Source organism: Salmo salar, chromosome 19, assembly GCF_965601325.2.
Source record: "Salmo salar chromosome 19, fSalSal1, whole genome shotgun sequence".
Taxonomy (NCBI): domain Eukaryota; kingdom Metazoa; phylum Chordata; class Actinopteri; order Salmoniformes; family Salmonidae; genus Salmo; species Salmo salar.
The window spans coordinates 3,727,657-3,750,614 of NC_138309.1; the positions used below are offsets into that span (position 1 = coordinate 3,727,657).

Consider the following 22,958-nt stretch of genomic DNA (forward strand, 5'->3'; position numbering starts at 1 on the left):
CCGTGTTTGGAGGAGGAGGAATGCTGCCTATGACCCCAAGAACACCATCTCCACCGTCAAACATGGAGGTGGAAACATTATGCTTTGGGGGTGTTTTTCTGCTAAGGGGACAGGACAACTTCACCGCATCAAAGGGACGATGGACGGGGCCATGTACCGTCAAATCTTGGGTGAGAACCTCCTTCGCTCAGCCAGGGCATTGAAAATGGGTCGTGGATGGGTATTCCAGCATGACAATGACCCAAAACACACGGTCAAGGCAACAAAGGAGTGGCTCAAGAAGAAGCACATTAAGGTCCTGGAGTGGCCTAGCCAGTCTCTAGACCTTAATCCCATAGAAAATCTGTGGAGGGAGCTGAAGGTTCGAGTTGCCAAACGTCAGCCTCGAAACCTTAATGACTTGGAGAAGATATGCAAAGAGGAGTGGGACAAAATCCCTCCTGAGATGAGTGCAAACCTGGTGGCCAACTACAAGAAACGTCTGACCTCTGTGATTGCCAACAAGGGTTTTGCCACCAATTACTAAGTGATGTTTTACAGAGGGGTCAAATACTTATTTCCCTCATTAAAATGCAAATCATTTTATAAAATTTTTGACATGCGTTTTTCCGGATTTTTTTGTTGTTATTCTGTCTCTCACTGTTCAAATAAACCTACTATTAACCTCTAGGGTAGGTGGGACGAAATCGTCCCGCACTATTCAACAGCCAGTGACACATCAGAGCGCCAAATTTAAAACCACAAAATGTCATAATTCAAAGTTATCAAACATAGGACTTTTTTACACCATTTGAAAGATAAGACTCTCGTTAATCTAACCACATTGTCCGATTTCAAAAAGGCTTTACAGCGAAAGCAAAACATTAGATTATGTTAGGAGAGTTCATAGCCAGAAATAACCACACAGCCATTTTTCAAGCAAGCATATATGTCACAAAAACTAAAAACACAGCTAAATGCAGCACTAACCTTTGATGATCTTCATCAGATGACACTCCTAGGACATTATGTTATACAATACATGCATGTTTTGTTCAATCAAGTTCATATTTATATCAAAAACCAGCTTTTTACATTAGCATGTGATATTCAGAACTAGCAACTAGCATACACACTGCAAACTTCCGGTGAATTTACTTAATTACTCACGATTAACGTTCACAAAATACATAACAATTATTTTAAGAATTATAGATGCAGAACTCCTTTATGCAATCACGGTGTCAGATTTTAAAATAGCTTTTCGGCGAAAGCACATTTTGCAATATTCTGAGTAGATAGCCCGGCCATCACGGCTAGCTAATTTGACACCCACCAAGTTTGGCCCTCACCAAACTCAGATTTACTATAAGAAAAATTGGATTACCTTTGCTGTTCTTTGTCAGAATGCACTCCTAGGACTTCTACTTCAACAACAAATGTTGTTTTGGTTCGAAATAATCCATAGTTATATTGAAATAGCTCCATTTTGTTTGTGCGTTCAGGTCACAATTCGAAGGGTGACGCGCGAATGCATTTCGTGACCAAAAAATTCTAAATATTCCATTACCGTACTTCGAAACATGTCAAACGCTGTTTAAAATCATTTTTTATGCGATTTTTCTCGTAAAATAGCGATAATATTCCAACCGGGCAACGTTGTATTCATTCAAAGACTGAAAGAACAAAATGGAGAATTCACATGAACGCTCATCTCCAGTGTCACTGTCCCCAGGCAGGCCAGTAACAAACTCTGCTGCTGTTCTTTGCTCAGAGACTGCAGACATCTCATTACACTTTCTGGCGCCTTCTGAGAGCCAATGGAAGCCTTAGAAAATGTCACATTACAGCACAGATGCTGTATTTTCGATAGAGAGGCTACAGAAGGACAATAAATTGTCAGACAGGGCACTTCCTGTATGGAATCTTCTCAGGTTTTGGCCTGCCATATGAGTTCTGTTATACTCACAGACACCATTCAAACAGTTTTAGAAACTTTGGAGTGTTTTCTATCCAAATGTACTAATTATATGCATATTCTAGTTTCTGGGCAGGAGTAGTAACCAGATTAAATCGGGTACGTTTTTTATCCGGCCGTGCAAATACTGCCCCCTAGCCCCAACAGGTTAAAATTATAGACTGATCATTTCTTTGTAAGTGGGCAAACGTACAAAATCAGCAGGGGATCAAATACTTTTTTCCCCCACTGTATATAAATTGTAAACAGAAAAATAAGGGAGGGAGTGACTCAGTGTGCAGAATGGGGTCAGGGCAATTGATCCTGGCCTGGGTCACGTTGAGGAGAGTGCAAGGTATTGAATGTCACAGATAGAAATTCCATGAATGGTGCTGACATGCCAGAGAGGCATGTTGATATCTGAACATTCCTCAACATTATGCCCAGCCCAGGTTAGCACAGACAGTCAACCAGAGTCTTGTGGTTGCCATGGCTACTTTCATATATGAATGCTTTTCCAGCATAAGTTTGCACTGCAAGTTTGTCCTGTGTTGCCCCTTAAAGAAATGGAGGAAGGAAGGATGTATTATCAAAGTATTTGAACAGCGGCCCAGTTCAAGAGCCTGCTAGGATGAATTCCTGTGATCTGCTGGTAGTCTGATCCGCTTCACAACCAGGCTGCCATGGCTACCAGAGGGCTTTATTTCCCCTTGGAAGCTCTGTATGCCGGACTTGAGTCTTGAGTTTCACTCTCAGAGGAAGACAAAAGAGAAGGGGACAGAGAGGACTAATGAACATAGTGGAGAGGTGAAGTATTCACTCAGCATTGTCGTAAATGAGGGAAATTCACAGTTCGTTAGGTGTTCTTATGTTTGCATGGAATTCCACTCTGCGTTCCACCTTAAAGTATTGACATGATGACTCAGATTTTCCTTGGAAAGGTTACTTCCTCCTTACAATACTAGGGTAGTATTTCTACACACTCATTACTACACTCATGACCCTTCAGGTTTTCCAGCTCAGTGTTGGTACTGTAGTAGTTGTAGCTAAGGTCCTGTGTTCGTGGGTTGTGCTTAAGGCTGTTACTGTGACAATATTACCGCCACACCGGCAGTCACGAGTCATTATGGCAGTCAAATTCCACCTGATCATTTAGTCACAGTAATTAGGCTTCTCCAAGCTCTGATGCTGCTGATGGTCATTAGTAGCCTACCAAACTAGCTAACTGCCTGGTACTCAGCACTCTATTGTCCCTCTAATCAGTCTGACATCAATGCAAATGTTATCAAAAATCAAATCAAACTCTTCATAAGAACCCATGAGCTCATGTTGCAGAACATTTCTATAGGCAAGGCCTACTATATTTATTTCTCAACTTTCCTAATATTAACCCCTGTGCGGCCATCCAGCGAAAAATCATATCGCCATTAGCTTAACAAAATGTAATCTTTTTTTTAAAAAATGTTTTTCAAATTATATCGTTTTATAGATACACCTCTCCTGAATCGAACCACGTTGTCCGATTTCAAAAAGGCTTTACAGCAAAAGCAAAACATTAGATTATGTTAGAGGAGTATATCGTAAAAGTAGCCACATAGCCATTTTCCGACCAACCACATGCATCACAAATAACCAAAAAACAGCTAAATGCAGCACTAACCTTTGACAATCTTCATCAGATGACACACCTAGGACATCATGTTACACAATACATGCATTCTTTTGTTCGATAAAGTTCATATTTATATATAAAAACAGCATTTTACATCGGTGCGTAACGTTGACTATTTTCCCTCAAATGCATCCAATGAAACAGCGCTACAATTTACAAAATTACTATTAGAAAACATTTTTAAAATGTAATATTGTCATTCTAAGATTTATAGATGAATATCTCTTGAAAGCACCTGTAATGCCAGATTTAAAAATAACTTTACTGGGTAATCATACTTTGCGATGAAAGGGGATGCGATACTCTGAAAAATAGGCTAACGTTACAGGTCAGCGCCATCTTGGAACAATCGCATATCACATCTAGTCTTGTATACTATTGTCAATAATCCCTTACCTTTGGTTGTCTTCATCAGAAAGCACTTCCAGGAATCCCAGGTCCACAACAAATGTATTTTCCTTCCAAAAAATTACTCCTTTATGTTCCAAGAGCTTGTTCTTGTTAGCGCGTCTGAAGGCTCATCCAAATGCTCCGTCGGCCGCGGGACAGCTATTTCGAGAAAATGCATTTTTTTCCCATTTAGGTTCGTTCAAACATGTCAAACGTTGTATAACATAAATCTTCAGGGCCTTTTTCAACAAGAGAGCCAATAAGATTCAAGGAGGATGATTGCATTGTCTTTCAAAACGTTTCGAAAGGGGAGGGAAGCCAGGGCCGCCGGCGTCATAATGGTGATGGCCCTCCTCGTGACCAATTTCAACAGCGTCTCATTCATTCAGTTTTAACAGTAGGAGACTCAAACCACTTTGTAAAGACTGGGGACATCTAGTGGAAGCAATAGGAAGTGCTCAATGAACCATAGCTCACGGTGTGATTAATAGGCAACGTGATGAAGTTGAGTTCGCAATTCAGAATTCCACTTCCTGTTTCGATCTGTCTCGGGGTTTTGACTGCCATATGAGTTCTGTTATACTCACAGACACCATTCAAACAGTTTTAGAAACTTTAGGGTGTTTTCTATCCACAAGTATTAATTATATGCATATCCTAGCTTCTGAGTTTGAGTAGTAGGCCGTTTAAAATGGGCACGAATTTTTTTCAAAATGCGCTGTGGCGCCCCCTATCCTAGGCGACCGTCAAGAGGTTAAGCACATTGCTTCTCTTTATAACAGGTTGGTATGAAAATGAACCACGGGAATAGCGTCCTCCATTCACTAATTAAGTGCATAGATGACACTTATTTTTTTCACTGCCCCTGTTTCGAGACATTCTCATGATAATGGTCCATTCTAACTTAAAACAAATGTCACACATATATTATTTAGTATATGCAAAGACAAGATTAAATCAAGTATAGTCTGATGGGTGACAATATTAGCCTCTCACTTGTGAATTATGTATTTTCCACTAGGAAATTCGAGGCATTATCAAGTGCTTGCCAAATTGTGAATGAGAGACTGATGTAGTGTGTACAGCCTGAACAAAAAAAACAAAGCAGAGCCCATGCCTTTTCATGCAACTTTTTTCGAATCATCAGTCTCATCATGCATTCTTAGAGTATATTAAAAATGAAAACATATAGCCCAACATTTGTATGACAACTAAAGTTACATAAATAACTCAACATTAAGCATATAGTCGTAGGCTACCTGTTTCTTGGTTAACCGCTCAACACAGAATAGCTGCATGTGCGCACTCCCTCAAAACCTTCAAATCCATTTTATTTTATTCCGATATGTTCAACTGTATTCTTCATACTATATAATAATATAAAATCATGCCAAGGAATTCTAAGCAAATCTTTTCTGCTAAATTAACTAGTTTAGCCCATGGCCTAACATCAGGACAACTCAGAGTATGCTATTCTGTTCTTCTGAAACAGACTACATTTTCTTCATATTATCTTTCTTTAGACTTGTCTAAAATAAATAATGTATTTATTGTGATGGATTTATTACTTTTTTTAAATGTAGATGTTCACAAAGGTCTGCATCAGTGGCTTGTAGGTAATGCTTGGAAGCCAGGAGATGCTAAATGTGTTTGTTAGTTAACGGTCAATTACCGTGAGCCGTGAGACCGGCAGTTACTTGCTTGGCAGTTATTTGCTTGGCAATCACCGGTTGACAAAATTTCATGACTACCACAGCCCTAGTTCGGCTAATTTCATTTTTCTTTCTGTTTATTTCTGTAGTCCATGAGCAGAGAGGGAGTAGAGCCCCAGCAGCGGCAGTGATTCCGTGGGATGCACGGCCGACCTGTTCCACCTACTTCTCTGAGGCCTCCAGAAGCTGAATACAGGGTGCCATTGAGAGGTGAGCGAGCTGGAGAACCCAATGTGCTTCTGATTTATATGTGCTTCGCTCAGTTGGTTCTCCTAGAAAGAGATGGCTTTCTGTCTTTCACATACCTTTTATTTTGTCCTTTACCTTGAAGTTACACTCTGTGGAAACATTCTCAAATTACTACCGAGATATATTCTCTGTCACAATGTTACTTTAGAGCTCACAGCCGCTTTGTCTTTATGCTCTGTTTCTAAGGGTGCTCTCAGATAGAAGTCTTCTAGAAGTCACTGCAGCGTTTGGGCTATTGCGGCTCTACGTGAACCACACTAAGACATATAAGGGTGTTGTGTTCTTATGATACTATATGTTGTAGTATGCATTATGCCTGGTGGGCTTTCAGTAAAGTGTTATCAAGTCAGTGTGTAGTCAAGCAGTTTCATCCTATACGTGTGGTTGTTGTTGTCCTAATTCCAGCCGTGCGTGTGAAGTAACCATTAAATCACTTAACCACACTAGCCTACTTTTCTAGCTACCCCACCTTAGTCTACACTGTCAGAGCATAAAACTGATTAAAACAAAACGTTTTTCATTGATTGAGGTCAGATGGAGGATTTGCAGGTCATGGCTGAGGCTGAATGGTGTCCCCACTTAACCACACTAACTGCTGTACCTCTTAAAATGGAGGCGTAACCCCTAATCTCTTTGGCCCACCATACTGTAACCCAGAGTGCGAGTAAGTAAGGTGTCTTCCAAGTGAATACTCTACAGATTAGTGTTGCACTGTATACCAAAACTTCTGTACTTTTTCGAAACTAGTACAAGAAACTGTTCGGTACTAGAATTTCTGTTACTTTTGGTACTTCTGTCAAATGTGTCTCATTTGTGAGCATTATAGTATATAGTATGATTACAACCCAAAAGTAATTAATCTGTGGCAGCAATATATTTAAACTACTTCACGTTTGTCTGGGCTTGCTAGCAGTCACCACTAGCCAGCCAGCAGCCCTGGGTCATGGCTAGAAGGGATCCAGCTTTTATCGAAATTAACGTCAAAAGTAGAATTTCTTTCTATTTTAGTTACAATTCCTAACCTTAACCTAATTCTCATAGCCTGCTATGTTAATTTTCCTAACCTGCTGCGTTAGTTCTCCTTACCTGCTACGAATAGTCAAATCTGACTTTAATTTGACAAAAGCTGCCATGGCCGCAGCCCTGGGTGGCGCATTGCACCCTGGGAGTTGAAATGTACTCTGGGAAAAGTAATATGCTGTGTAAAATTCATTGTATTTCTATGTTGTGTAGACCTTTGCAATATAGAAGCTTAGGAAATTTACTTTAAAGTGTTTTTTTTAATGTTGTTTTGGAACTAAACGATTAATTTAATATATTACATTATTTAGCTGTAATGAATCATAGAATCATTACCCAAGAACGCCAAGGTAACCTGCCTAAATGACTACCACCCCGTAGCACTCACGTCTGTAGCCATGAAGTGCTTTGAAAGGCTGGTCATGGCTCACATCAACACCATCATCCCAGAAACCCTAGACCCACTACAATTCGCATACCGCCCCAATAGATCCACAGATGACTCAAACTCCATTGCACTTCACACTGCCCTTTCCCACCTGGACAAAAGGAACAGCTACGTGAGAATGCTGTTCATTGACTACAACAAAGCTTTCAACACCATAGTGCCCTCAAAGATCATCACTAAGCTAAGGACACTGGGACTAAACACCTCCCTCTGCAACTGGATCCTGGACTTCCTGATGGGACGCCCCCAGGTGGTAAGGGTAGGCAATAACACATCTGCCACGCTGATCCTCAACACGGGCCCCTCAGGGGTGCATGCTTAGTCCCCTCCTGTACTCCTTGTTTACCCACAACTGCGTGGCCACGCACGACTCAAACACCAACACTAACATGTACCACCGCTCATTGACTTGGTACCAGTACCCCCTGTATATATTGTTATTGTGTTTCCTTTTTTTCTTACTTTATTTAATTTTTAAATTTTCTTACTTTAAAAAAAAATCTGCATAATTGGTGCCATAGAGAGGGATTTTTGGGAGAGTGTAAGGCAGTTTTAGCTCCAGCTCCCGCAGGGAGTGATGTCCCCGTGAAGCGAAAGCAGACCATACACTGATGGATGTCCTAGCTTTCTGTTCGCCACAGACATGAGCCCTTTTTATGAAAATATAATAGGGGAACAGCCATACGGGTCTCTCATTGATGGATGAGCACTACCAGCATCAACTTTAAATATAGATCAGCAAGGGATTTGGGGATGACTAAATGTTTTGGTTTGTCCTAGGTAATACCCTAATGTCCCAAGTACAGACTGGGGGATTTGAACTGTGAAGGAAGTCATGCTGGAAGTGTTTGTTTAACCGGTTGGATCTCTCCATGCCTCCTTAGCTAGGCTATATCCTGGGGTGTATCTCAATAGCGTAAAGTGGCATCCTCTCCCCGATTTACTTTCCTTCATCCAAAGGGGGGAAAAATGAACTGGTGAAAAGAATTACCTGGTGGCCATCCACCATATTGCTTTCACCTCTGTAAAACCTCTGTAAATCAGCAGTGACCCTTCAAAGGGCTGAGTCATGTTAGGTTGTCCGCCCCTCCCTCCTCCCCTCTGGCCCATGAAGAGGCTGCTGTGTTAATGGTGGCAGCGGTGGAATCAGGGATGATTTGCTGCTATAGGCACTTTCTCTGTCTGCTGGTGGCCTTGGATGGGTGGGCGACTGGGCCCATGATTGATTGTTTGTCACCCAGTCTGGACACTTGGGGGGGTTCTCGTTGTCCACTCTCCTGCAGACAACTTTAGAGCTCTTTTATAGTACCGGATTGGACCAATCACCGGGGTCATGTTCAGTGGCTCCCCCCAGCAAGATCCGAGCCATGAGGCTAAGAGAAAATGTTGCTGTTTTTCCTGCTAGAGATAACTTCCTACTATTCTATACAGTTTGTCATGAGGTTAAGAGAAACATTTTAAAGCAAATTTTCTGCAATAATAAAAAAATGACATTCATGGCTTTATACTGTGCCTTCAGAAAGTATTCACACTCCTTGACTTTTTCCACATTTTGTTGTGTTACAGCCTGAATTTACAATGGATTAAATTGAGATTTTGTAACTGACCTACACACAATACCCCATAATGTCAAAGTGGAATTATGTTTTTAGAATTTCTTACAAATTCATTCAAAATGAAAAGCTGAAATGTCTTGAGTCAATAATAAGTAGTCAACCCCTTTGTTATGGCAAGCCTAAATAAGTTCAAATTTAAAAGCAGACATTTGAATATCCCTTTGATCATGGTGAAGTTATTAATTACACATTGGATGGTGTATCAATACAACCAGTCACTACAAAGATACAGGGGTCCTTCCTAACTCAGTTTCTGGAGAGGAAGGAAACCGCCCAGGGATTTCACCATGAGGCCAATGGTGACTTTAAAACAGTTAGAGTTGAATGGTTGTGATATGAGAACTGAGGATGGATCAACAACATTATAGTTACTCCACAATGCTAACCTAAATGGCAGAGTAAAAAGAAGGAAGCCTGTACAGAATACAAATATTCAAAAACATGCATCCTGTTTGCAATAAGGTACTAAATAAAGTAAAACTGTAAAAATGGGGTGCTACGCCAGTGGTCACCTTGCTGCACACCCCTATCTCACTCTCACTTTGGTGTCCCTCAAGGTGAGTGGAGAGCTCTACCTTTTCAACCCCTTTCTGTATGAAGGACACAAGCAGAACACTAGGCAGTGTGACCCACTTGTAGACCCTTAGAAAGTGTGTGTGCTGTAGCCTACTTCTCTAGTAACTACCCTACTTTAGTCTACTCTGTCACACAGCTTAAAAGTGATTGAAACACATTTTTTTTCATTGATTGTGGCCAGATGGAGGATTTGCAGGTCAGTGCTGAGGCTGGGTGGTATGTCTGTTTGGAGTATAGTATAACTCCTCTGGAAACGGGCAGGCTGGAAACCGGGACTGTCTGTCTGGGTGTCAGAGGGTGTTTGGACTCTTATCTAGAATTTCACTGTCTGTCGAGGTTTCATTAGTCGACTGTAATACACTCAGCGACTGATTTGAAGTGGGACCCTGCTATGAACTGTACAGGGTTCTGTTGCTTGGTTGTGGCATGTTCCCCTCCCCCTTAGCACTAGACACATATTTATCTTTTGAGGTGAACAGACCGTATATCTTTTACACATGCATGCATGGGCACACACAGATACTGCCAGTTATCTGATTAGTTAGGAAAGTATGTCTGCAGCAACATCAAGGGAGCCATAAAAATGATCCTATATCAGCATGCTGGCCCAGTTTCTTTCTTTCCCTCTTTAGACAGACTGGAGGATGGCAGAATTCCCATACGACTGGCCACTCTCTCTTCTTATTTTTACTGCCTGACAAAGGCAGAGAGGCACACTATGCTGTGTGGAGCCTATTTGGTCAAAGCCGCACAGGAAGAGAGAGAGAGAGAGAGAGAGAGAGAGAGAGAGAAAATTCACATTGGTGGCATTTGGCCTGAGCAATGAGCCGCGTTTGGACTCGGAGAGAAGTTTCCCTCAGGAGAAGAGAGTACAGAGACCGACACAGAGCTACGGGAGGATTGGAACAAATTGAGTGGATATAACTCTTCTGGGAGCTGAACGACTTTGAAGTGGACGAGAGGAGGCCCAGTACAGAGGCAGCTATGCGGGGGTCAGCTTGGGGTACGTGAGTAGTAACTCTGTGCTGGGGAACTTTTGGTGCTTTGAATAGGGCACAGGGGAAAAGGAAGTTTGATGGAAAATAGAAACAGGCGAGATGGTTTCCACCAGAAACTGTAGACGTAGAACATTTGTAGACACTGTGAGCCATGAGGGTTAGCTGTTACCCTTGATGCCAGGTGGTGTAATTAACCTCTCCTAGAGTTGAATGCTTTTTATCTATTCGATTTTTGTTTAGTCACACCTACATTTAGGGGCGGCAGGTAGCCTAGTGGTTAGAGCGTTGGGCTAGTGACCGTAAATGTTGCAAGTTCGAATCCCTGAGCTGACAAGGTACAAATCTGTCGTTCTGCCCCTGAACAAGGTAGTTAACCAACTGTTCCTAGGCCGTCATTGAAAATAAGAATTTGTTCTTAACTGACTTGCCTAGTTAAATAAAGGTAAAACATGTTTTATTTTTTGGTTTAATGCACTTATTTTGAGTCAGTTGGGATAAGCGAGTCTGCTAAATTATAAAAAATAATGGGATGGAAGTGATCAATCCAATGACCAGAGTCATCTAAAATGGGATAGTAGCCAAGGCAATGTCCTATATATACTATAGATCAGTGGTTCTCTATCCTGGTCCTGGGGACCCAAAGGGGTGCATTTCTGTTTTTGCCCTAGCACTACACACCTGATTCAAATCATTAAAGCCTTTTGATGAGTTGATCATTTGAATCAGCTGTGTAGTGCTAGGGCAAAAACAAAAATGTGCACCCCTTTGGGTCCCCAGGACCAGGATTGAGAACCAGTGCTATAGATGACTATAGCGTGGGAGAGCGCTCTCTCTGCTCACTGAAAACAAAAACAAAGACCGTGACATGCAGAGAAAAGTTCTCCAGGAATGTGTGTGGTGTGTGTGTGTGCGTGCGCGCGCGCATACATGGGAGAAGAGGCCTCTCTTCCTCACTGGTCTCATCCTTGGCCATGCTCCCTTAATTTGTTAGGCCACAAATGGAGAGAATGGCATTCAGTATGAGTGTAGGACAGACCTCATTATCCATAGAAGCATTATGACAGTCACCATCATGATGACAACCTAACAATGTGGGATTTAGCACACTGACCCGGGCTGAGAAAAACGGGTCAATTGTCTTGGAAAGGTAGGTTGTCTGTTGGACCAAAGTAGCAATGTCACATTTTTTCCTCCGTGGTCTACTTTCAATTTTGGACACTGAATCGAGAGGGAACGGGGAGGGAGATGAAGAAGAGGAGGGAAAGAGCGAGGGAGAGTGGATTAGATTAGGAGGGAGATGGAAAGTGGAGGAGGGGATTTCCAGACTGTTTGTTCCCAGCTGCTCATGCATAAGCTCTTCATTATCTCACTTTTTCTCTTTCTCTCCCTCTCATCTCTTGTTCTAAATCAGAGGTGCTGGCTGCTCTTTGTACCTGAATCCAAACCAGCCAGTAAAACAGAGCAGACTTCTTACTGCCCCTGACACATCCCCTCTTGTGCACTGTATTTTTACACCGAAACTCCTCTGGCTGTGTGTGTGTGTCCAACTGACTCACAAAGAGGGATTTACTGCGTCCTCTTGGTTTGTATCAAAGCATGTTTGTGTGACGTTGCATACTAACCAAGCAGGGTCTGCTGCACCTACATGTTTGTGTCCATGCATTTCTGTGTGTAACACCCATAAATGCAAAGCTTTCATGTTTGGTCTGCCCCTGTGCTTAGTGTGGACCATGCCTATACAGCAGATTTGTCATTCAAACACTTGATTTACGTGAAGTGAATAAGCTAAATGAATGTGCTGCTCTGCTGGGTTGCGGCCTGCATCTATCAGTCCAGTAGTCTATAACCCCCTGCATCTTGACAAGATAAAGGTAGTGTTTTTTTTGTTTGTTTTTTACCAAATCTGCCAAAGACATGTCCATTTTGATTAGTTAAAATTGTCTAAAAATACCTGATGGGTAAGCTGCCATTGCTTCATTGCCCTTTACGGAGCACCCCCTATAGCCGTGTCATGTGAGCGAGGACACGCAGTGGTTGTTAAATCAAGGTGGACTGGTCTGGAGCCCTTCCACCTACCAGTGTTATTGAACTGAGAAACAAGTCGTTATTGCTGACGTGGCTGCAAATTCCTATTGCTGAGGGAGTGTCTGTCTGCCTGAACAAATACCTCCTAGGCTTTTCCCAGACAGACAAAAACAATCTGCTCAGAGAACGTCTTCGACGCTGCAGTCAGCTGAGTTGAATGAGAAACATAGCTCTATTTTGGTGCCAATGTCCTCCATGACGAAGCAGCCCTGACTTGATGTTATTGGTTAAACTAGGCCTATGTGAGTCAGTGTGATCTGTATATCTGGTCTCTTTCAGAGTCTGAGATGCTAAGGAAAGGGTCCTGCCAAATACGAGTCCGCCCCGACTGTGTGAAACAAAAACAGGACATGCGGTATGGGGGCTATCAAAGCTGTATAGGAGACTAGTTGATTCTTTGAATCTGGTGTGTTTCCTAGGAATGCGCTGATAAACACTAATCCACTACTCTCTAGTCTGGACAGTCTCACCCATAGTTCAGGGATTACAGCTTCAGAAGGAGACAACTGGGCCCCAAACTACTATGGGTGGAATGCATGGGCATAAGGGCATAAGCAGTCAACCTGCAAACCTATCCTCCCAAAATAGTGTGTTAAAGGTTTAGTGTACTTCTGCGAGCACAAATTTGTAAGAGAGTGAATGTGTGTTTTTATGACACTGCGCGTACAGATTTTCATCCATCTACAGAATACGTTGTACTTTACTCTGTATGTAGGCCTACAGTATGTCTGTTTGTCATACAACTGGGCCAACCTTCTTAGTCAATCCATTATGATCCAATAAATTAAGTAGAGATCACATTTACAACCTCTCCACTCTGTGCTAATTAGAAAGTAGTAATCACAGTTAACCTCAGTTGTAGGCTTTTTTGTCTTGGCAGGGTGGCACAGTGCGTGGGCAGAGCCAGCAGTGGCCGTCTGGTGCCAAACTGGCTGGCTGTTTTTAAATAAGGAGCTGGCTGGTTGATAGACACGCCACAGTCCTATTAATCATTGTCCTGATCTTAACGTGTGTGTGTGTGTGTGTGTGGTGTGTGTGTGTGTGTGTGTGTGTGTGTGCGGATGCATGTCTATTACGGGTGTAATGGTACACGTATTTGTACCGAACCACATAGCCGCAGGAAGTAGGGGTGCTGAGGGGTGCCGCAGCAGTCACTCCCTGATTAATCGAAATGAAAACCCCTCAAACATGTTGACACATTTGCACTGAAATCACCCCAGTATTCCTACCACCGTATCGGAGTTCACATCCTGACTTCGTAGAGCTCTGACACTCAACTTTCTCCCACAGGACACACCTGTCCCTGGGACATCCGCTCTGGATGACTCATACAGTAGTGATGATGTATTTAACATGCACAGCTGGGTGCCAGCAAACACAGAGCGTGACCTCATCGTCACGTGCCTCGGTCCTGTCTACTATTGTATTCCTTTCACTGGCAAACGCTGTGCCTTGGGACTGATGATGTCACAGTGTGTGTACTGTGTAGTATCACTGTTTGGATGAGGAGATCATCTGATTTAGATGAGATCACTGGTTGGTAGGAGTTGGTTGCCACCTCACTGGAGTTGGCTAATTGGGATCCTAATAAATCAAATCACTAATAGTTGTTTACTAACCTGTTCATGAACAGTAGCTTTTGACTTTTTAATGAGAGATGTCATTACCAATTGAGTGCCCTACGATTTTAATTCTCTCTCCCTAGTTTGCATGCCATTGTTTTGAAAGGAGGTTGAAGGGATGTAGGGAGACAGACAGTTGCTTCCCGTCATGAGCATCATGTCGGAGAACATTTCCGATATGAGGCCTGAAGCCAATGTTTGTGCTGCTCTCTGTCCGTCTATTTTTAATCTACTGTATGTCTAACATATGTTCATTTAACTGTAGTTTTACCAGGGTCACAGAAGGTTCACAAACATTATTTTCTGTAATGTTGAATATTTTACATCACAACAAAGCATGTCTGTGAACATTATTTAGGGAATCATGGAGTCATGTATCTGTAGAACAATGTTCAGAATGCTGAGCTCTCCTTAACACGACCCTGGATGGTTCGATAGTCCAAACATGCTCCCTCTGATATATATTCCTGCTGTAAAGATTTGTTATTGCTTTGCTACTTTGAAAGTTCCCATTCATTTGACTGAATGTGTACCCGTTTCTCCCTCTGTCCCCCAGATCGTGTGGGTGTCCCACTGAGCAGCAGCCATCATGGCCCTGGTTCAGGCTCTGTCCATCCCTACTGAGCGCCTCCCCTCTGCCCCCCACACACCCCCCAACCTCCCCTCCAACTCCCAGGAGGCTATGGGCTCCGTCAGCAGCCTTATCGCCCAGCGCCCCGGCCCGGCCCACCTGGTGCATCACTACCGGCCCGTTGATGTTGTCCCCGAGCCGGGCACCACCAGGCTCCACAGAACCACGTTGGGCGCCACTTCCTGCCTGGCCTCCTTAGACACATCTCAGGATCCACTGCTCAGTAGCCTCACTCCGCCTGGCAACAGGAAGCCTTTGATGGTGATTGGCTCCAGTAAGGACAGCGGGACCAATGGGAATTACTCGTATCTGAACCAGGACTATGTTGGAGACTGGAATGACAACACTGTGGTTCATGGAAGCCCTGGGACCGGGATTGACACAGGGGAGGCCAAGGATCGGCAGCTTGGGAGCCTCAACGGGAACGTGGAAGAACCCCCTCCCAAACTGGTCCCCGTGTCAGGGAAGCTGGAGAAGGTGAGTGTGGCCCTGTCCAGGCTATATGGAACAGTCATTCAGTCTCTTTGAAGTAGATTAATCCACTCTCACAATAACACGATTTTAGAAGAAATTAATCAAACATTCACTGAATATACATTATTTACAACCTCTTACCCAACAAACCATTTGGTCTTTCCCTCTCACCTCTCAGAACATGGAGAAAACAGTGATTCGGCCCACTGCCTTCAAACCCGTTGTCCCCAAGAGTCACAACTCCATGCAGTTCCTTTCCCCTCGCCACGACAGGGCTAGTCTATCAGACTGCCAGAACAACCTCAACCTGTTGTCACCTGGTAGCCAGATGGACACCTTGCTGCCCTGCTCGGAGAATCGCAACTCCTACAGTGGCGGGCGCCGCACGGGCGGGGGCAGCCAGACCTGCTCCATGTCTGACTCGGAACGGAACTCCCTGACGAGCCTGCCCCCCTATGGCAGCATCCCCTACAGCCTGGCGCCCGCAGACTACCCGCCTGGCAGTGCCCACCTGGAGCCCACGAAGACCGCACACGGGCACTCCAACTCGGACAGTGGGCGCTCCTCGTCCAGTAAGAGCACAGGGTCGGTGAGCGGACGTGGCCAGCCCCTGTCGGACAGCGGGTCGAGCGAACGCTCGCCAGCCCCTGTGGAGGGGGGGTACGAGGGGGTGGTGAGGGACCTGGAGGATAAGCTGAGGGAGAGAGATGTGGAGCTGCAGCAGCTCCGAGACAACCTGGACGAGAACGAAGTGGCTATATGCCAGGTACGTGGTGGGGTAGATGGACCAAAGAGCATTGGACACATTATCTTGTCATATATTCTAAAACGCATGAAGACACCAAGCTCCCCTCTCTCTCTCACACCATGTACCATCACACACACAATGACAAATGTCATGACTTATTGGGACACTAAAACCATTACAATCACCACACACACACACAATGCCACCCTCACCTACCCAACCCGTCTTCCCTCTTTTTCCAGGTTTATGAGGAGAAGCAGAAGTGCTGTGAGCTGGAGCTGGAGGAGTTGCTTCAGAGCTGCGCCACGCGGATGCAGACCCAGTCCCAGAAGGCCCAGCGTGACCAGCAGGTGCTCCAGCTGCAGGTCTTCCAGCTGCAACAGGAGAAGAAGAAGCTCCAGGAGGACTTTGGCCAGCTGCTGCAGGAGAGGGAGAAGCTGGAGGAGCGCTGTACCTCTTACGAGCACGAGAAGATTCAGTTAGGGCCCAGGCTGGAGGAGACCAAGTGGGAGGTGAGATGGACCCTCACTGTCTGTGGCCCCATTTCAAATCCACCCCTAGTCTAGTCCCTACCTCCTAGGTCTTAGGCACTTCTGTAGATCTTGTTGATGAAGTGGCTGAGGGTCTGCCCCAATGCTAGCAGTATGTGTCTACTCAGGTACTCTGGTATAGACAATAAAGACACAGTGAATTTTACACAATCCATAAATGCCACTGTAACTCCTTTTGAGTAATTGTTGTCACAGTCGGACAGGCAATTTAAATGAAATGATTCTGTACAATGGGGTACTGATAGTGTAGTATAAATGGTACCCTCAGTAATATGCTTCCCCAGGCATGTTTGGCAGGCTAGAGCCTGGCACGGTGTCCCACCGTCATCAATCATATAGTAACAAATACACCAAGCTCCCCGCTCTCTCTCTAATATTCCCTCATACACTGAGTGTACAAAACATTAGGAACACTTTCCTATTATTGAGCTGTACCCCCTTTTGCCCTCAGAACAGCCTCAATATGTAGGAGCATGGACTCTACAAGCTGGCGAAAGTGTTCCACAGGGATGCTGGCCCATGTAGACGCCAATGCTTCCCACAGTTGTGTCAAGTTGGCTGGATGTCTTTTGGGTGGTGAACCTTGATGCACACGGGAAACTGTTGTGTGTGAAAAACACAGCAGCGTTGCAGCGTTGACACACTCAAATTGGTGCGCCTGGCACCTTCTACCATACCCTGTTCCAAAGCACTTAAATCTTCATCCTCTCAATGGCACACATACGCAATCCAAGGCTTAAAGATCCTTCTTTTAACCTGTCTCCTTCCCTTCATCTACACTGATTTGAAGTGGATTTAACAAGTTACATCAATAAGGGATCATAGCTCTCTTCTGGTCAGTCTAAGTCATGGAAAGACTTACACTGAGTGTACAAAACATTAGAATGAGGGAATATATTCAAATCTTTATACAGTATATAGTGCATTTGGAAAGTATTCAGACCCCTTGACTTTTTCCACATTTTGTTACGTTACAGCCTTATTCTAAAAAGTTTTTTAAATCATTTTTTTCCTTCATCACAATACCCCAAAATGACAAAGCAAAAACAGGTTTTTAGAATTGTTTACAAATGTATTAAAAATAAGAAAATATATCACATTTACATACGTATTCAGACCATTTACTTATTCAGTATTCAGATCTTAGTACTTTGTTGAAACACCTTTGGTAGTGATTACAGCCTTGAGTCTTCTTGGGTATGTCGCGACAAGCTTGGCACACCTGTATTTGGGGAGTTTCTCCCATTCTTCTCTGGAGATCCTCTCAAGCTCTGTCAGGTTGGATGGGGAGCGTCACTGCACAGCTATTTTCAGGTCTCTCCAGAGATGTTCCATCGGATTCAAGTCAGGGCTCTGGCTGGGCCACTAAAGGACATTGAGACTTGTCGTTGTCCTGTTGGAAGGTGAACCTTCGCCCCAGTTTGAGGTCCTGAGCGCTCTGGAGCAGACTTTCGTCAAGGATCTCTGTACTTTACTCCGTTCATCTTTCCCTTGATCCTGACTAGTCTCCCAGTCCCTGCCGCCGAAAAAACATCCCCACAACATGATGCTGCCAACACCATGCTTCACCGTAGGGATGGTGCCAGGTTTCCTCTAGACGTGACGCTTGGCATTCAGGCTAAAGAGTGTAATCTTGCTTTCATCAGACCAGAGAATCTTGTTTGTCATGGTATGAGAGTCTTTTAGGTGCCTTTTGGCAAACTCCAAGCGGGCTGTCATGTGCCTTTTACTGAGGAGTGGTTCTGTCTGGCCACTCTACCATAAAGGCCTGATTGGTGGAGTACTGCAGAGATGGCTGTCCTTCTGCAAGGTTCTCCTATCTCCACAGAGGAACTCTGAAACTCTGTCAGAGTGACCATCGGGTTCTTGGTCACCTCCCTGACCAAGGCCCTTCTCCCCCGATTGCTCAGTTTGGACAGTTTGCCAGCTCAAGGAAGAGTCTTGGAGGTTCCAAACTTCTTCAATTTAAGAATGATGGAGGCCACTGTGCTCTTGGGGACCTTCTATGCTGCAGAAATGTTTTGGTACCCTTCCCCAGATCTGTGCCTTGACACTATCCTGTCTCGGAGCTCTACGGACAATTCCTTCGACCTCATGGCTTGGTTTTTGCTCTGACATGCACTTTCAACTGTGGGATTTTATATAGACAGGTATGTGCCTTTCCAAATTATGTCCAATCAATTGAATTTACCACAGGTGGACTCCAATCAAGTTGTAGAAACATCAAGGATGATCAATGGAAACAGGATGCACCTGAGCTCAATTACAAGTCTCATAGCAAAGGGTCAATCAATCAATCAAATCAATCAAATTTATTTTTATATAGCCCTTCGTACATCAGCTGATATCTCAAAGTGCTGTACAGAAACCCAGCCTAAAACCCCAAACAGCAAGCAAAGCATGTGAAAGAAGCACGGTGGCTAGGAAAAACTCCCTAGGAAAAACTCCCTAGAAAGGCCAAAAACCTAGGAAGAAACCTAGAGAGGAACCAGGCTATGAGGGGTGGCCAGTCCTCTTCTGGCTGTGCAGGGTGGATATTATAACAGAACATGGTCAAGATGTTAAAATGTTAAAATGTTCATAAATGACCAGCATGGTCAAATGATAATAATCATAGTAGTTTCGAGGGTGCAACAAGCACGTCTGGTGAACAGGTCAGGGTTCCATAGCCGCAGGCAGAACAGTTGAAACTGGAGCAGCACGGCCAGGTGGACTGGGGACAGCAAGGAGTCATCATACCAGGTAGTCCTGAGGCATGGTCCTAGGGCTCAGGTCCTCCGAGAGAAAGACAGAAAGAGAGAAAGAGAGAATTAGAGAGAGCATATTTAAATTCACACAGGACACCGGATAAGACAAGAGAAATACTCCAGATGTAACAGACTGACCCTAGCCCCCCGACACATAAACTACTGCAGCATAAATACTGGAGGCTGAGACAGGAGGGATCAGAAGACACTGTGGCCCCATCCGATGATACCCCCGGACAGGGCCAAACAGGCAGGAGGTCCTAATACTTAAGTCAATAATTCTAAAAACCTGTTTTCACTTTGTCATTATGGGGTATTGTGTGTATATTGATGAGGAATTTGTTTTATTTAATACATTTTAGAATAAGGCTGTAACGTAACAAAAGTCAAGGGGTCTGAATACTTGTCATATTGTATGTTGTCATATTCCCACACATTTGTGGTGTGATTCCTCTATATATGACACTAGTTGTGTTTCATCCAGGTGTGTCAGAAGTCTGGGGAGATCTCCCTGCTGAAGCAGCAGATGAAAGATGTCCAGGGGGAGCTGGCTCAGCGCATGGAGGAGATCGTCTCTCTGCGTGGACAGCTTCGGGACTCCCGTGGCGAGCTCACCACCAGCCAGGGCCTGCTGCAAGAGGCCACCACTGCCGGCCACATGCGCATCATGGAACTGGAGGTGTGCCAGAACGAGCTGCAGCGCCGCAAGAGTGAGGCCCAGCTCCTCCGCCAGAAGGTGGGCCGACTGGAGGAGGAGGCGGCCCGCCTCCGTGATGCCGCCACCAATCAGACAAGCCTCCAGAGCCCCGCCCACAATGGTGATGGAGGCAGGCAGTGCCAGGCCTTCCCAGAGGGGGAGGAGCCACGCTTGTTGACCTATGCGAGCAACGAGGCCAGGGCCTATGAGAGCGAGGCCCTCCAGAGCCTCCGGCTGCAGATGGGCGGTCTGAGGGCGGAGTTAGTCACAGAACGCCAGCGGGGAGAGGAGCAGGCGTGTAGCTTTGAGGAGGAGCACAGGGTCTGGCAGGAGGAAAAGGACAAGGTGATCCAGTATCAGAAGCAGCTGCAGCAGAACTACGTGGGGATGTACCGGAGGAACCGGGCGCTGGAGCACATGCTGCGCAAGCTCAGTCTAGAACTGGAGACCCGGGACGAGCTGGAGGAGCAGGATGAAGGCAGCGGCAACGAGATCAACTTTGACGATATCACCGCTACTGAGATCTGACACCACCACTTTTTCTCTGTCCCCTCCTCCGTCTCTCTATCAGCCATATACATCTGATCCCCTAGTAGTGTCTATAGGAATCCAGATAGCCTCTATAATGACTTAGTAGGTCAGGATCCTTCCTTATGGTTCCTTCAGGGTCTCTGCAGTATGTAGTAGTCTGTCTATAGTTGGTCTACTCTCCGTATGTTCCTGCTTTTCCACGCCGTCTCACTGTCTCATTAGTATGGTTGACTCCCACTGGCTAATGTCGATATACACACACATACACGAAAGAATGCAAACACACACACACACACACACATACACGAAAGAATACACACACACACACACACACACACACACACACACACACACACGGTGATCTGATGTGGCTGAATGAGAGTTCACTAACCAGGAGAGTGATTTTGAAGTCGGTTGAGTCTCGTACAGCGTGGAGGGAATACATCCATTTTTTTAAAAGCTATTCCTAGAATTACTCACTGAACATCATGTAAACACACAAGGAGGCCCGGCTCTCTTCCTAGGAATTTGTACTTCCTCGTTATTCACTGTGGGTGGCCTTGTGTTCTTGGTAGGCAGAGCTTGATAACACTAGTGTTCTTCAGCATGTTCTCAGATACTACAGGTTCAACGAGGATACTACAGGGTCAATGGCAAAATAAAAGGGAAACGCTTCAATGTTACCATTACAAAAAGTCTCTTCATTCCATGTGACACATTTAAGTATCTAAATATGGACCTTAGTGGTCTTGTATTTCTGTATCTATACAGTATCTCTAGCTAGAAAACCAGACACCGTGGAAATTCAAGGTAAAAGTCACTAAAGCACACTCGGATATGCTTTCTATTATTGTGAAGAGAATCTACTTTGATCTCCCTTCACCGAAGTACAAAAGCATGGATGGATGAATCTCTATGGATCTTTGTGTTTCTCTGTCAGTATTTGTATGCTGCACTGGCTGTTTGTGAAGGTGCTTTTTGTACAGGCTGTGAGAGAAGACATGCACTAAGTGAGCGATGTTTCGGGCTCTATTCAATCCATATTGCGGAAGTTCCGCGTTAGAGAAATTTAAAGGCAATGTTCCCGCGTTAGCAGAGACGGCATTCACAGTAACCGCTGTATATGTCGGATCAATCGAAAATGACCTTTACATTTCGATCGCTCATCTCGACCGTTTCAGTGACACAGATTTAATAGAGCCCATCGTCTTCTATCAAGTTAAATTAGACTGACCATGATAGGACTTATCTTTTCATCAACTTCTGTATAAAAAAAACACACCCATTCACAAGAGGATGACACTTAAATGTCCCTTATCGCTGTTAACCCATCATTGTAGATATCCTTAATACTGACATCGTATATGGTGAAATATAATAGATTTCTTAGAGATATGATCTATTTCAAAATAAACATAGCCACTGTGAATAGACCAAAGCAATGTCACATGTCCTGTTGGTTCCTTACAGTACCATGTCTGCATATTGGTGTATGTGTGAATGCTACTTATGGTTCTACAGTACAATTTTTTTGTTACATTAAATGTATATTTTCATGCTGTAAATATCTTGTACCAACTGACTATGTTTTTAATAAAACGAACGATAAAACGAATAGCTGCTTTTCAAATGGATTACTGATGGTTGGCTCTAAACTTCATTTTATGACAAACTGTTACATAATTTAATCAAACAGCTGTAATTATCATAAAGCATGTATTGAATGGTTGATTCTATTAGGTCAGATAAGGAACATCAAGCCACAGAAGTAAAGAATTATCAGATGCTCTTTTATTTTATGTTAAGCCCTGTTTATACACGTACATTGTTGTAACATGTCACTCTCCTCCTGTATCTAGATTGTGTAGCCTGTGTAGACACTTCTCTTGATGCCAAGAATTTGAGAAACTTAGGGCATGTTTACAACTGATATCAACATGTTCATGACTGACCGGTGGATGTGATCTAAGCCTGCCATCTTCTGGTCACTAGCAGCACTCCCAACCACCTCTCCACACTGGCTCAGACAAACAACCATTAGATCCCTTCACATGGGACCTGGAAGACACTCAAATTACATTTTGCATAAATTAGCTGGTGTGTTAATGATTTAAGTATAATTCTAAGAAATGTCTATATATAGATGTGTATATTTATTTTGCATAATTTACGAAAGAGTCTGTGATAAATAACTATTGTAAAAGGAAGAATTGTGTAAACTGGTCTACTATTGGCTCAGTGGCTTGATGCTTTAG

At 44.1% G+C, this 22,958-nt stretch overlaps 1 protein-coding gene across 2 annotated transcripts in view; it reads left to right on the forward strand.

The window, feature by feature from the left end:
* LOC106578304 (leucine zipper putative tumor suppressor 2 homolog) overlaps positions 1-22,318 on the forward strand; it is a 48,535-nt gene extending 26,217 nt beyond the window's left edge. The window contains exons 2-6 of one of the 2 annotated variants that reach the window (XM_014156986.3): positions 5,800-5,920; positions 14,881-15,432; positions 15,608-16,195; positions 16,420-16,689; positions 19,960-22,318. In XM_014156986.3, coding sequence (XP_014012461.2) covers positions 14,914-15,432; positions 15,608-16,195; positions 16,420-16,689; positions 19,960-20,700 — 2,118 coding nt within the window. In that variant the 5' untranslated portion in view covers positions 5,800-5,920; positions 14,881-14,913 and the 3' untranslated portion in view covers positions 20,701-22,318. Of the gene's footprint in view, positions 1-5,799; positions 5,921-8,920; positions 10,623-14,880; positions 15,433-15,607; positions 16,196-16,419; positions 16,690-19,959 lie in introns of those variants that run through there. The other variant, XM_014156987.3, reaches the window with a different exon arrangement.
* Positions 22,319-22,958: the final 640 nt, after the last annotated feature.